This window comes from Bombina bombina, chromosome 9 (genome assembly GCF_027579735.1).
Source record: "Bombina bombina isolate aBomBom1 chromosome 9, aBomBom1.pri, whole genome shotgun sequence".
NCBI lineage: Eukaryota > Metazoa > Chordata > Amphibia > Anura > Bombinatoridae > Bombina > Bombina bombina.
This window is the reverse complement of record NC_069507.1, coordinates 103166431-103182865: the sequence shown is the minus strand read 5'-3', so window position 1 is coordinate 103182865 and position 16435 is coordinate 103166431. Positions and strand designations below refer to the sequence as shown.

Below are 16435 nucleotides of genomic sequence, written 5' to 3'. Positions count from 1 at the left end.
AATAGTTGTTTGCTCACCACTCTGCTACTCACAGCATTTACAGAGACGTGCACATACACACACACCATGCATGCACGTACATACATAAATATACACGTAGATACCTCTACGTACATACACTCACAAACCCAGGTTTTCCAGCATACATATGATTTTTTTTTTAATAACAAAATGCATATATAACTTTGCCTCGTATATTATCATTACAGATTGTGTACAGCGATGAATCTCAATTGGTAATAATGGTAATGTTTTATCGCCACCTACTGGCAGACGCAGTGTATTGTCGTCTGCTTTCAGGACTTGTTTGTAACGCACACGCTTGCTTTAATTTGTCACTTCCTGTCTTCACGTGTGTTTAGCTTCCCGGAAGTGATTTTCTACTCAAATAGATACACGTGCTTCCGGTGCAGAATTTGAAGGTGAGGTCAGTATGAATGAACTGATATATATAGTGTGGAAGGTTAACATCGTTGTGCATATTTACATATTGTCAGTGAATTCTGTAAACGGGTAGTAAGGTGGACTGAGTATTGTGTGACGTGTGACACAATACTGGGGACATTTCTAATCATGCGTTGTCACCTCTTGTTCGCAATCCTAATTAGAATGTTAGCCTCAAAAGTTTCATTCCAACCCAGTTACTTTAAATGTTTAACTTGATAGTGTTTCAAAAAAATCACCGCGCTTTAAACGAGATCTAAATGAGAGCAAGTATCCTTTATTTAAAAAAAGTGCTTGTTCATGACAATGGAGTATTTTAAGCTACTGCAATTAGATCTAAAAGAAAATACTGTGAACCAATCAGAATATATAGACAATATTTCACTGTATGTTTTCTGACAGTTCGTCATGTGACTTTACTTATCCTTTCAGTCATAGCCCCAAAGGTTTCACCATACAATATGCTGACATCTATTGAAAACGGTAGCTTTTACTACAATAACACTATAACTATTTGTATCAGTATAAAAAAAACACTCAATTTCATAAAAAATGCTGAAAGATCTTTTCCAGCACAAACAGAAGACAAATGGAAATCCTATATAAAGATAAAATGTGCAGTATATGCAAAGCATATTTTGTTTTGTAGTACAGTTGCTTTGCTTTTTGCTTATAAAATTCCTGTTTAACCCCTGCAAACCTGCAAAGGGGTTAACGTCGGCTCCAGAAAAGCGCTGCACAACTGGGAGCTAGCTGAACACATCTGAGCCATTGCTTATAGGCATATGTGTAGCCACCATTCACCAGCTAGCTCTCAGTAGTGCATTGCTGCTCCTGAGTCAACCTAGGTATGCTTGACAACAAAGGATAATAAAAGAACAAAGTAACTGATTAAAGGGCATAACATTTTAAGAAACTATTTGAATGTAATTCTATCTAAACCATGAAATTTTCACTTTCATGTTCCTTTTAAGTCCACAATAAAAGCGAACTCTTAAAGGGATATGAAACCCAAAATTATTCTTTCATGATTCAGATAGCGCATGTGATTTTAAACAACTTTCTAATTTACTTTTATTATTAATTATTTTTAATTTTCTTGATATCTTTTGTTGAAAAGCAGGGCTGTATGCTTAGGAGCCGTCCCATTGCTGAATCACTATATTATTATTATTATTATTATTATTATTATCGGTTATTTGTAGAGTGCCAACAGATTCCACAGCGCTAATTACAGCGTTGCAAGAATATTATCCATTTGCAAGAGCACTAGATTGCAGCACTATTTCCTGCGATGTAGTGCTCCAGATGCCTACCTAAGTATCTCTTCAACACAGTATATCATGGGAACAAAGCAAATTTGATAATAGAAGTAAATTGGAAACTTTTTAAAAATGGTGAGCTCTGTCTGAATCACAAAAGAAAAATGTTGGGTTTCATATCCCTTTAAATTTGATACTTCCAATGCTTTCATGTCATAAATTATTTACAATAAGACGAAAACAGTCTGTGTGGTCATCAAGCGGTGCAATTTATTTTGCAAAGTAAACAGCTACACGTCATACGTGATTCAGCAGGTCAGGTAAACATCCTACGCGTTTCATGCCGACAGGCACTTCGTCAGGGATAGTGAATACACTCCTCCTCCGCTACTTTATACTCTGGTAACAATTCACAATTACATTCAGGTGCATAAGTGATATTATGTTAAAGTGATACATAGACTAGTTTAGTTCGGAACATAGGTACATCATTGGACCGTGCTATGGTGCTCAACACTAATGAAACAAAGTTAGCGTGAAAAACACAAAGCTAGAGTGAAAAACACAAAAACCACTGTTGGTAAATAAGTAAGAAGCCTAACAGAAAGATGTGAATATTAGTGATAATGTCACACCATATTGCGGCATGGTTCATTTGACCCATTCAACGTTTTCCGTATATGTACATATAGCTGTATAATATAAAGTATCTGTTAAGTAAACATATACACAGGGTCAAATAGACCTTATTACCACAATAAGATGCAACACATGTATTTGATTATATTAAAAATAAACAATAATGACATCACAATCTTGAAAAATAATAATAACCCATGTTCCAAACAGAAAATGCATAAATGTGAACAAATCAAAAAGACTAGAAAATTACATATACGTATCTTAAAGGACAGAAATGCTCTAATTATACTAACAGGATTGGAGAATATTTAAAATAAAACAATTTACCATCTAGGTAAGTGTACATTTGCAGATATGTATGGATACATTGAGTAGGATGTATATGGCAACAATATATTAACTATTATCCATTACTCGTCCAAAGTATCGTATCATATAACTTTCAATGAAGAAGTACATCATTCCTATGTTATACATAGAGATAACAAATGAATAGACAGGGACGTATTATGGCCTAGGCCAATAAGGCCGGTGCCTAGGGCAGCAGATTTGGGAGAGGCAGCACATCTGCCCTATCCTATTTTTTTTTTTTTTTACACACTGACCCAAAAAAATATTAAGGGGAAAAAAATCCTAAAACCTGGGGGCGGGGCAGCAGAATTTTGAGGGCCTAGGGCAGCACAAAACCTAAATACGACACTGGAATAGATGAATGATGGTCACACATGAACACCTTGAATCAACTCTTATACCCATGGTTAGGTTATTCATTTCCATAGGACACAGTTTAGACTATATTATAGTAAACAGTTCAAAACAGGCATGTGGTACCAATTGGCACAGAGTTGAAAGTTAGAATTTAGGCTATATGGTACCTAGTAAAGCACACATATCACTCTACTAATGAGCTGTAACAACAAGTTGCAAACTATATATTAGAACTGATTGCAGTCACAGTAGAACCATGTATGTCAATAATACACAATTACTATATAACATCCCATATCATATTAATACCTAGGGGAGTCCCTGTCTGGAGCAGATAGATCCAGTAAGCTTCTTTTCGGTTAAGCTTAGCTAGTCTGTCCCCTTCCCTAATTTTTATTGTTCATACTGACCTCTGTATGCATTGCAAAATGTTTGGCAACCGGAGTTTTATGGGGGTCAGCACCTATTGAACTGATGTGTTCTCTAATGCGATCCTTCAGAAGGCGTGTAGTGCGCCCTGTATACTGTTTTAAGCACATCTTACATGTGATTAGATATACCACAAACTTTGAGTTACAAGTAAGATGATAAGTGATTTTATATGACTCTCCTGCCACACTAGATCTAAACTCTTTCCCTTTGAAGACATATTCACAGCTCTTACATGGGCGAGTCCCACATTTAAAAAAATCCTTTGTCTGGATTTAGCCAGCTTCTATCAGGTCTAACTCGGGTACTAAAATCCCTTCTAAGAACGGTTTCTAAAGTTTTTGCTTTTCTAGAAACACACTGTATTATTATCCTTTGGCTAGGAGAGACTATAAATTATTTATACCCTGACATATACTACAAGTGATTTTCTTTTCTTTCCAATTATAGTAGTATTCTAATTCTAATTTATACCAGTAAAAGACTGTAGTGCTGAGAAACAGTTCCTGCATGATACAGATTTTTTCTTTCTTTCATGATTCAGATAAAGCAGCAATTTTAAACAATTTTCCAATTTACTTATATTATTAAAGGGACAGTCTAGTCCAAAATTCACTTTCATGATTCAGATAGGGCATGTAATTTTAAACAATTTTCCAATTTACTTTTATCACCAATTTCGCTTTGTTCTCTTGGTATTCTTAGTTGAAAGCTTAACCTAGGAGGGTCATATGCTAATTTCTTAGACCTTGAAGGCCGCCTCTTTTCAGAATGCATTTTAACAGTTTTTCACCACTAGAGGGTGTTAGTTCATGTTTTTCATATATATAACACTGTGCTCACGTGAAGTTATCTGGGAGCAGGCACTGATTGGCTAAACTGCAAGTCTGTCAAAAGAACTGAAATAAAGGGGCAGTTTGCAGAGGCTTAGATACAAGATAATCACAGATGTTAAAAGTATATTAATATAACTGTGTTGGTTAGGCAAGACTGGGGAATGGGTAATAAAGGGATTATCTATCTTTTAAAACAATAAAAATTCTGGTGTAGACTGTCCCTTTAAATTCTTTCTTTTGGTATCTTTTGTTGTAAAGCTCAAAAGTGTGAACGTCTCTGGAGCACTATATGGGAGCAGTGCAAGAATGTTTTCCATGTGTAAGAACACTAGATGGCAGCACTATTTCCTGCCATTTAGTTCTCCAGAAACCTACCTAGATATCTCTTCAACACAGAATATCATGAGAACAAGCAAATTTGATAATAGAAGTAAATTGGAAACTTTTTTTTTTAAATTGTATGCTCTGTCTGAATCGCACAATACATTTTTTGGGGTTTCATATCCCTTTAAACGTGGGGTGCGTGAGAGAGGGGAAGGGTAGAGAAAAGGGTTTGTTAACTTAGTGACATCTTCTTGCCTGAAATAAACTAAATCTGGCTGCAAAAGTTGAATGAAATACAAAGTGGATTCCTTTTCTCCAATTACTCCTGTTATAGGTTTATTATATTTGTATTGCCTTTGGTTAGATAAGTTTGCTATAATTAGAAAACAGTTGCAGTATGAAATGAAAATTTGTGAACATATAAACAAGTTACCTACCCTCTGGTTTACAGTATAACTAATAAAAATGTCTCCATATTTTAAAGGGACAGTTTACTCAAAACTTTTCTCCCCTTTAAAGTGAAAATAAAGTTACTGATATCGCTATATATGATAATATCAATCCATTCTAAATAACATCACTTTCATTCATCTTTTTTTTCTTTTTCTAACATTTTTTTTCTAACATTATTTTATTACCTTGAAATCCGCAATATTTTCTCGCTGTTCCTCCGCCCGCACTAATTTTTTTTTTCCCTGCAGTGGTGACGAAGGAACGATATTGTAATCCCATTGGTCCCCCATGGGCGTCTAAACCCGTTCTCTATACGCCCCCATTTAGAAATGCGCATGCGGCTATCCTCCATGATCAGATGCACGTTCATGATAGCCGCATGCGCATACGTCACTTCATTCTAACAAATATCGGACCAAGTGCTGAACGCGTATTATCGCGCATGCGCAAACTATTTGGCTCACGAGAGCGAGCACGGAAAAAGGACGTATAGAGCAGGTGGGACCGCTCTTACGTATAACACTACTAAAACAGGAAGCTAACAGGGGGCGGAGGAAGATAGCACAAGGTACGCAATAACAAATATAAAATTCTTGAATATAGGAACATTATTAGAATAAAATAAAGTTAGTGACTATAATGTATATTGTTACTAGAATCCATAGCGTTCTTTAGTTATATGAAGATTTACTTTCACTTTAATTTGTTCCCAATGCTCCACTTTACCTGCTGGAGTGTATTAAATTGTTTACAAGTATTTCCATTTCCCTTATATTGGCATTTGAATTAGTTGATTTAGCCTTTGGTATCCCCACCCATCCTGAAAGTTTTTGGCCACGAGGTCAAGCTGTATTAACACAGCCAGCAGAAGAATAAGGTAATAAAATGTTAATTTTCCATTGTTCTCTCCAAGTATTGGTGATTGGTTTATGGACAGATATAAGATAAAGAAGCAGGTATATGTACACAATGTGATAAAGTAATGAGATCTGATTGTACCTGCAAGCTCAACCCATTTTATTAGGTTGTGACTTCAAAACACAAAACCAGCTAATTCATATACACAAATAAGCCTTAAAAAACAAATCTCATACATTTTATACTCTGCATCTAGTAAAAAAAAGGAATTGGAAACACGTTAAGGGAAAAACAATTTTATAGTATATGTCCCTTTAATGTTTGAATTTTAAGGGAGAGTAAACATCCTGTAAGTACAATATATTTTTGTTTAACGTCTTGTTTGCTACAACTGTTTTTAAAGGGATATGAAACCCAATCTATTTATTGATTTAAATAATGCATACACTTTTAAACAACTTTCTAGTTAACTTCTATTATTTTTTTTAATCTAATTTGCTTCATTCTCTTGGTATCCTTTGTTGAAGGAGCAGCAATACACTACTGGGAGCTAGCTGAACACATCCGTAAGCCAGAGACAAGAGGCATATATGTGCAGCCACCAATCAGCAGCTAGCTCCCAGCTCCTGAACACCTACCTAGGTATGCTTTTCAACAAAGGATACCATTAGAACTAAGTAAATTAGATAAAGGAAATACATTGGAAAATTGTTTAAAATTGTATGCTCTATCTGAATCATGAAAGAAAAATGCTGGATTTAATGTCCCTTTAATAGCCAAGCTCCACCTACTCCTTGCCTCATTTGGAAAATCCTGGAGTCAGGAGCTGCCTGCTCTATCTGAATAATGAAAGAAAAAATGTAAAACATTTTAAAAAGGCAAATGCTTTAATTTGCTGGAATCGCTTTTGCTTTTCTTTAACCCCTTGAGTGCTAACGACGGCTCTGAGCCGTTGCAGAGTTTCTGACTCAGGTGCTAACGACGGCTCAGAGCCGTCGCTTGCACTCTCCCACCTTGAGGGAGATCTGGGGGCTCCCAACCGCTCCTACCCCGGCGATCGTACCTGTAGAGTGACAGGCATCGCCGGGGCTTTCCGTTTTGCGTGGTGACGTTGCGTAATGACGTGATGACGTCACCGCGCAACTTTATTTAAAAAAGACAATGGACAATATAGGGAAAGGGGGCATGCTGCTTAGAAGCCTGTATCTCAGGCATCTAAGCACCTACAGACCCCCAAGACCCACTGTTGGAAAGGTAATCGCCTAACCTTTCCAACGGTATAAGTATTGGGGATCTGAAAAGAAAAGCAAAAAGTTAAACAAAATATATATATTTTAAAAAATGTAAAATTAAAAAACCCTCAAATGTGCTTAGCACCCAGGTGGGAAAATGCTTTGCACTCAAAGGGTTAAAGTGATATAAAACAGTCTGTTTCATTGTTGTACTAAGTAGTGGTATATACTTAAAGGGACACTGAACCAAAAAATTTTCTTTCGTGATTCAGATAGAGCATGCGATTTTAAGCAACTTTCTAATTTACTTCTATTATCATTTTTTCTTCGTTCTCTTGCTATCTTTGTTTGAAAAAATAAGGCATCTAAGCTTTTTTTTTGGTTCAGACCTCTGGACAACACTTTTTTATTGTTGGATGAATTTATCCACCAATCAGCAAGAACAACCCAGGTTATTCACCAAAAATGGGCCGGCATCTAAACTTACATTCTTGCATTTCAAATAAAGATACCAAGAAAATGAAGAAAATTTGATAATAGGAGTACATTAGAAAGTTGCTTAAAATGTCATGCTCTATCTGAATCACAAAAGAAAAAATATGGGTTCAGTGTCCCTTTAATAGAAATTGTAATATGTATTGTTCATCATTTTATAAGGATTTTACCTTTTTCTTTTTTTTTTACTTCATTTGTGCAGTGTCCATTACTTTCTGTCGCTGCCCTACAAGGAGGCTGGGGTCTCTGTAGGAAGGAATTTATTGCCTGATGTCATAAAACTTCTAGAGTAACATAAGCTGGTTTAGTATTAAGTGAATACTATCTTAACAGGGAGTCAGCTTTGCACATGCTCAGAACAGGCAGAAGACAACCTAAGTAACCAACATGTCTTCTCCCCTTTCTAGATGCAGGCAGTGGCTACACTGAGAATTTCTAAGTGCTCATTTTGCAAGAAAACAAGTTGTTTACTTTTTTACACAAACTGTTGTTTTTTCATGTTTACTTTGACTTAACATTTCTTTTTACTAAATGAGCACTGTTTAATATTCCATTAATAAACAAAAACCTTTTTCTGTTGCATACAGTATGGTACGGTAGGGGCTGTTCTTATGAGTTATATGAACAATTACACTAAACAGGGCTTGGACATGCTGGCAGTCAGCATTATTATTATTATTATAATAATCAGTTATTTGTAGAGCGCACACAGATTACACAGTGCTATTAAAGGGACAATCTACTCAAGAATTTGTATTGTTTAAAAAGATAGATTATCCCTTTACCACCCATTCCCCAGTTATGCATAACCAACACGGTTCTATTAATATACTTTTTACCTCTGTGATTATCTTGTATCTAAGCCTCTGCAGACTGGCCCCTTATTTCCATTCTTTTGACAGACTTGCATGTTAGCCAATCAGTGCCCTCTCATAAGTAACTCCACGGGCGTGAGCACAATGTTATCTAGCAATGTCTAGCTGTACAAAATGTCAAAATGCACTGAGATAAGAGGCGGGCTTCAATGGGTTAGTAATTAGCATATGAGCCTACCTAGGTTCAGCTTGCAACAAAGAATACCAATAGAACAAAGCAAATTTGATGATAAAAGTAAATTGGAAAGTTGTTTAAAATTACATGCCCTATCTGAATCATGAAAGTTTAATTTTGACTAGACTGCCCCTTTTAAGTATTAAGCATTAAGTCAGCGCTATGGAATTTTGCGCTGCTTTACAAATAATGGCAACTATCAGGGCGCCAGATTGTGATATACACCCAAACATATTAATAATCTGTACTCACAGAATATTTTTTTACAATTTATTGTTTAATTTAACATTTTGAAAAAACTATCCTGTAAATGTGGATTTATTTGTTTGTGCAGACTCTTGGTGTATTTTTTTTTCTCATAATCTGTCATTGTGTTCTTCAGGACTGTATAGCATAAAAAAACGGAGTCGCGTACACATATCATACAATGGATGCGGCTAAAGCACAGCAGTTGGCAGCAGAACTTGAAGTAGAAATGATGGCAGATATGTACAATCGGTAAGATTTGAGAAATGTATAATATCTCTATGTCTTAAATCAGGGGTTTAAAAAAAGGGAGGATTAGTGCGCGCTACAGGATAGTATTGCTATACACTACTCTAAAGATACAATCTCTGTGATGTATCAGATACAAGTAAACAACACTAGTGAAGCCTAAGCTTCAAGATAGAGTGAGTGCGCTTGTAAGCTAAAAGTATACACACCATATAAAAAATATATTCAAATTTAATAAACGTGAATAAGCATATTATACACAATATATAAAACTTTACTTTAGGGACGTCTCCCTGTAAATCCAGGATTATATTAACAAAGATATAAAAATACTTGCTAAATTAAATGCAGACTAAATCCTAAATAGACTATGCAAACATAGTTTCAAGCAGCAGTATATAGAAGCATATTATTAAAAAGCTATCTCTCTAGAAAATATAAAACTGTATGGCATATCGCTATTAATAGTCGATTGTGGCAAATATAAAAACAAATAGAAAGGATTAACTAGAAAGTGACAAGTTCAGAGGTATAATATCAGTGCATGTAGCCGTATGCAATCAGCGTAGGTGTTTCAACAATTGCGAAGAATGACAGCTTGGAATCGTTTACTGTTAACTTGCTCCACAGAAAGTGCAAGGTTACTGTACCGTAAGTTCAGAGGGTGTTACCGGAAAGTAAGATCTTTCGGTCAGAGCTAGGACCGCAACTGTAGTCACCGCCGTTCCTGGGGATAGAAGTGTACAGACCTCTGCACATGTGAGTCGGCGTCTGACGTCACAGATTCCCCATTTGCTCCTCTCAATCAGATGTTCGATGTTCCGACAGCGTAAGGGAAACAGCTGATTTCTGTATCCGTATGTCAACCCGCTGTTTAGGCAGACTTGCCTGCTGTAGGTGTACTTGTTTCTTCAGTAGAACGGTGGGGCACAAATTCTTCCTCACCTTTGGATGTATAGAAATGATATTAACCCGGGTTAAAGTTGCAGTAAAGACTGTAATAGAATGTCATTCTTTCAAAGTCACAGTGTCACAAGTGCAAGCGACGCGTTTCGCCCTCCCTTGGGCTTTATCAAGATTTTGATCTTGATAAAGCCCAAGGGAGGGTGAAACGCGTCGCTTGCACTTGTGACACTGTGACTTTGAAAGAAGGACATTATATTACAGTCTTTACTGCAACTTTAACCCGGGTTAATATTTCTATACATCCAAAGGTGAGGAAGAATTTGTGCCCCACCGTTCTACTGAAGAAACAAGTACACCTACAGCAGGCAAGTCTGCCTAAACAGCGGGTTGACATACGGATACAGAAATCAGCTGTTTCCCTTACGCTGTCGGAACATCGAACATCTGATTGAGAGGAGCAAATGGGGAATCTGTGACGTCAGACGCCGACTACATGCACTGATATTATACCTCTGAACTTGTCGCTTTCTAGTTAATCCTTTCTATTTGTTTTTATATTTGCCACAATCGACTATTAATAGCGATATGCCATACAGTTTTATATTTTCTAGAGAGATAGCTTTTTAATAATATGCTTCTATATACTGCTGCTTGAAACTATGTTTGCATAGTCTATTTAGGATTTAGTCTGCATTTAATTTAGCAAGTATTTTTATATCTTTGTTATTATAATCCTGGATTTACAGGGAGACGTCCCTAAAGTAAAGTTTTATATATTGTGTATAATATGCTTATTCACATTTATTAAATTTGAATATATTTTTTATATGGTGTGTATACTTTTAGCTTACAAGCGCACTCACTCTATCTTGAAGCTTAGGCTTTACTAGTGTTGTTTAAATCAGGGGTTGACAAATCTGTTTACAATTTAACAGCCAGAAAGAATATTTAGGAGCCAGACAGTGGTAATTGTATATAGATATATGGAGAATAACCCTACATTTTAGGAGCCAGGGGTAAAATTCTAAGAGCCAGTGGCTCCCAGGTTCCTGGGTTTGTTGCGCCCTGTGTAATATTAAAGGGACATGAAACCCAATTTATTTTTTTCAATATTTAGAAAGAGCATGCAATTTTAGTTTGCTTCATTCTATTGATATCCTTTGCTAAAAAAGCATATCTAGATAGGCTCAGTAGCTGCTGATTGGTGTCTGCACACCAAAGCCTCGTGTGATTGGCTCACCCATGTGCATTGCGAATTCTTCAACAAAGGATGTCTAAAGAATGAAGCAAATTAAATAATAGAAGTAACTTGGAATGTTGTTTAAAATTGTATTCTCTATCTGAATCCTGAAAGAAAAACTTTATTTCTGATTTTAATGCCAGAATAACAGGAGCGTTGCTGTAAGTAGTGATACTTTTTATTGGATTAACATTTAAACAAGACAATCGTTTGGGAGTTTCTTCTCTTCTTCAGGTCTGAAACAATACAGATCAGTCTGCTGGAATTTACAGATTATATCTTGAAACACAGGATGGTTTAAGGGTTATAATAATGACAATATATATCCTGTTACGGATTAGAGCATTTATTTTATTATTATGTCCTTATTTTTTTTTTTTTAATGGGGCAGAAAACCCACGCAACTTTAATTTTGACTTTCCTATCCCTTTAACATTAGTGACACCCTGACTTTGTGTTTAACCCCTGCTTAAAGGGACTTGAAACCCCACATTTTTGTTAAATGATTCAGAAAGAGCATGACATTTTTAAACAACTTTACAATTTACATCTATTCTCTAATTTGCTTTTTGTTGGTATCTTTTGTTGAAAAGCATACCTAGGTAGGCTCAGGAGCGGCAACGCATCACTGGGAGATAGCTGCTGATTGGTGGCTGCACATATTTGCATCTTCTCATTTGCTCGTCTGATGTGTTCAGCTAGCTCCTATTAGTGCACGGCAGCTCCTTCAACAATGAATAATAAGAAAATGAAACAAATTTGATGTTTGAAGTAAATTGGAAAGTTTTTTGTTTGTTTTTTTAAATTGTAGGTTCTGTCTGTATCATGAAAGAAACGTTTTGGGTTTCATGTCCCTTTTAAAAGTTCCGATGACAACACGTGGTAAACATCCATGCAATGCTTTATTAAGTGCTGATAACAAACCTTTCTCATTGTGGGGAAGGGGGCGCTTTAGGAGCTGATCGCTGCCCCTCCCTCACTTAAAGCCATATATGAGGTAGCCGAGGTAATCGCATCGGAAGGAATCTTGGGACGTCGGAGATGTCACCATGCATGGGCTTGGTGACCTCAGTATGCCCCAAAACCATTAAGTAGATTAATTGGAAAAGATGCCAGATGAGGGTTAAAACCCTTAATCTTAAAGGGATACTAAACCCAAATGTTTTCTTTTATGATTCAATGGAGCATACAATTTTAAGCAACTTTCTAATTTACTCTTATTTTCAATTTTGCTTCGTTCTCTTGGTATCTTTATTTAAAAAAAAAACGGAAAGTAAACTTAGCAGCCGGCCTATTGTTGGTTCAGCACCCTGGCTGATTGGTGGCTACATTTAGCCACCAATCAGCAAGTGCTACCTAGGTGCTAGGCCAAAAATGGTCCAGCTACTAAACTTTACATTCCGGCTTTTTAAATAAAGAGACCAAGAGAACGAAGAAAAAATGATAATAGGAGTAAATTAGAAAGTTGCTTAAAATTGTATACTCCATTTGAATCATAAAAGAAAACATTTGGGTTTAGTATCCCTTTAAGATTAAGGGTTTTAACCCTCATCTGGCATCTTTTCCAATTAATCTACTTAATCATGAAAGAAAACATTTGGGTTTACTATCACTTTAACTTTCTTAAAGTCTAGAAATCCTGAGGGTAGGCAGTAAAAGCACAAAAACGTATAGTATGGCCCCTCGTGTTAAAAAGGTTGGACACCCCTGAATTGTATCTCATCCTTGAACTATCAAATTAGTTTTATCTTATTATTTTGATGTATCTGGTTTATTATGGAGCTGTAATTGTAGTTTGCTGGTCCATTATGTATATTATAGTCTACTGCAGAAGTAGTGAGTCAATGGACTTGTAGACAAATCTTGCTGAGCAACTCATTTTACAGACGTATGCTTCCTGTTTAAGCTGTTTGTTTATCCCTCTTAAAGCTCCCATATCCTTAAATAAACTTCTATTTAAATTGTGTCCTTTCTCTGCTTCCACTTTACTATGTAAGCTTCCTTCCTGTAGTTCATTAAATGCTTTCTACTTAAGTATGTAGTGTAGAGGGTAGCTTCTATAGACAGAACTATTTGAAATGTTCTTTGGTGCATTTCTGCTTAGATAAGTATTGTAATATACTTACTTTTGCAAAAATGCTTCTTTTCAATGTAACCACTGCTTTAACATTTAAAGTGTACTCAACCTCTTGTCAATATATTGGGGGCAATGCTTGTTCATTCTTTATTGCAGCACTCAATAAATCCAGGAGACAGGAAGCCCCTGTCTACTAACTTTTTGGGTTATTCTCCTTAGATCTATATACTCTCCCTCCCGTCCCCTTCGCTCCGCTCATGATCTCCTACTCTCCTCCTCTCTTGTTACCTCCCCACATTCGCGTCTACAAGATTTCTCAAGACTGGCTCCCATCTTATGGAACTCTCTGCCTCGCTCCACAAGAATCTCCCCTAGTTTTAAAAGCTTCAAGTGCTCCCTGAAGACTCTACTATTCAGGGACGCGCTTACAACCTACACTAACCTTCCTATCTCCACTGCTATCCCCTAAAACCCCGTAGCATGTAAGCCTATGAGCCCAGCTGTTTGTAGTTTACCTTCATAAGAGCCGACTACAACAGTGCAACTCTCGGCAGGACCCTCTACCCACTTGATCCCTGCAAAAGCTATCCTGTTTACCGACTATGTTTACAGCGCTGCGGAACCTGTTGGTGCTCTTTGTTGACCCTTGATTTAGTGCATGTTCCTAGTTCCAATGGTGATGCATGCACTTTAAATGTTATGACTGAAGTCAGCGCAAATATGCTTCCATTTATGGGGCTGCTGCACATCTTTTAGAATTTCTTGTTAAAAAAATAAAAAAAATAGGATTGGCCTCCCCCCATTTTTATTTATTAAAATGATCAAAAATGGTTTGGATACATTTCTGTCTAGCAACAGAATTCAAGGATATGATTGCTTGTCTTAAATTGGGCACCTTTTCATGGGATTAATTTAAGTATATTAGATTTGTATAGGTTGAACTCGATGAACTTCGGTCTTTTTTCAACCTCATCTACTATGTTACAATCTTTGAGTCAAACACAACATATTTGATTTCAAGTTTCTCAGTTTAATAAAGTTTACTATCAAATCTTGTGAGGTATAAGTGAAATATCTTGAGATCACAGTAAAGCAAAGTGTGACCTCAGCACTGAAAAAGATGATTTTCTGTTATTTTTTCCCCCAACATGCAGCTGATAGTAGTTAAAGGATAACTGTTTTAAGACAATTTCACAGAGCACTTACTGTTGTGAGATGAATACATTTTAAAGTAAAATATTTTCCGTTTTTTTACATAGAGATGTTCAGGTGATATTTTTTTTGTCAGCTTTTTCAGCGATGCTGCTTAAATTTCAATTGAATTAGCATGTGGGTATTATGTTCCTTTAAAGTGAATGTAAATTTTCTGATAGTTGGTATTCACTACTAATTCACAAACACTTCGTTAGTTAAGCCGCCATATTTTTTTTTTATATAAATGTTTTTGTTTATATAATAATTTTATATTATAACTTAGCTCCGTTTTTGTGAGCAACTCCTCCCATCCTCTACTTCCTTGTTTTCCAGTCCCTGACGTAAAGAGCGGTCCCGCCAGCTCTATTACATATCTTAAAGCGTGGAGTGCTCAATTTGCGCATGCGTGTCTACGCGCGTCCCTGTGGAGTACTCAATTTGCGCATGCGTGTCTACATCGTTAGTAGATATGCGCATGCGTTACAGAATGAAGACCGTATTCTTGAAAATTAGTGACTATCTGTGTAGCGCATGCGCGTGTCGTGGATGCGCTCTGGATCCGAATAGCTCTTGTAGTTAAAAATGCATGCGCAGAAGCATCGCGTGACGTTGCAGTAAAGGGGCTGAATGCCACAGGGTGCAACTGCGGATTAGAAAACTGCAATGTCAATCACTTGTGCATTGATGGACAAAATGGCGGGCGGAGGAATCACGGCTAATAATACTTGGTAAATAGATTGATTTTGTGAATTAGGGTGCAGTATAAAAAAAAATCATGAATTAAAGTCCTATTTATTTTAGTAGATGCATAATATGACCAAGAGTGATAGTCTTCACTTTACATTCACTTTAAGTGAGAAAAAATGATACTTTCTCCTGATCTGTGAGTTATCGAAGGTTCCAGCTTGGAACTATACAGTAGTCTTCCTTCAAACAGAAAGAGAAAAATGTAAACTTAAAGGGACAGTCTAGTCAAAATTAAACTTTCATAATTTAGATAGGGCATGCAATTTTAAACAACTTTCCAATTTACTTTTATCATTAAATTTGCTTTGTTCCTTGATGGTATTTTTGAAAAGCTAAGCCTAGCTAGGCTCAAACTGATTTCTAAACCGTTGAAAACCGCCTCTTAGCTCAGAGCATTTTGAAAGTTTTTCACAGTTAGACAGTACTAGTTCATGTGTGCAATATAGATAAACATTGTCTCACTCCTGTGGAGTTATTTAGGAGTTTGCACTGATTGGCTACACTGCATGTCTGTAAAAAGCACTGAGATAAGGGGGCAGTCTGCAGAGGCTTAGATATAAGGTAATCACAGAGCTAAAACATATATTAATATAACTGGGGTGGTTATGCAAAATTGGGGCATGAGTAATAAAGGGATTAGCTATCTTTTAAAACAATAACAATTCTGGTGTAGACTGTCCTTTTATCAATTTACCAGTGCTTAACCCCATAGCTTTCTATGCCACCTTAAATAACATAATTGTCTTAGATGTAAGTTAAACCAAACCAAAAGAAGCTTTTGTGGAATAACCATAGAGTTTGTTGTCTTTAGATCTGTAAAATAATCCCCACACAACATCATGCTTGGTTCTGGATTTCATATTTTGTTTGAAGAGTGATGGGAGCACAATAATTGGTTTAAACTTGACATCTTCAACACCATGTTTTCTGCTTTTCTGTCTATATCCTGGGAATCACAATGAAGTCCCCCTTTGGATTTTTTCTTAACCTTCATTTCTCCAGTGCAAACTGTTCCCCTCTCCATCTACAACATACAGAGTGTG

At 36.4% G+C, this 16435-nt stretch overlaps 1 protein-coding gene across 2 annotated transcripts in view; it reads left to right on the top strand.

Moving 5' to 3' along the window:
- The first annotated feature begins 351 nt into the window (after positions 1 to 351).
- TIMM10 (translocase of inner mitochondrial membrane 10) overlaps positions 352 to 16435 on the top strand; it is a 51232-nt gene continuing 35148 nt past the window's right edge. Inside the window, exons 1-2 of one of the 2 annotated variants that reach the window (XM_053691682.1) lie at positions 352 to 422; positions 9116 to 9231. In XM_053691682.1, coding sequence (XP_053547657.1) covers positions 9161 to 9231 — 71 coding nt within the window. In that variant the 5' untranslated portion in view covers positions 352 to 422; positions 9116 to 9160. Of the gene's footprint in view, positions 428 to 9115; positions 9232 to 16435 lie in introns of both variants that reach the window. The other variant, XM_053691683.1, reaches the window with a different exon arrangement.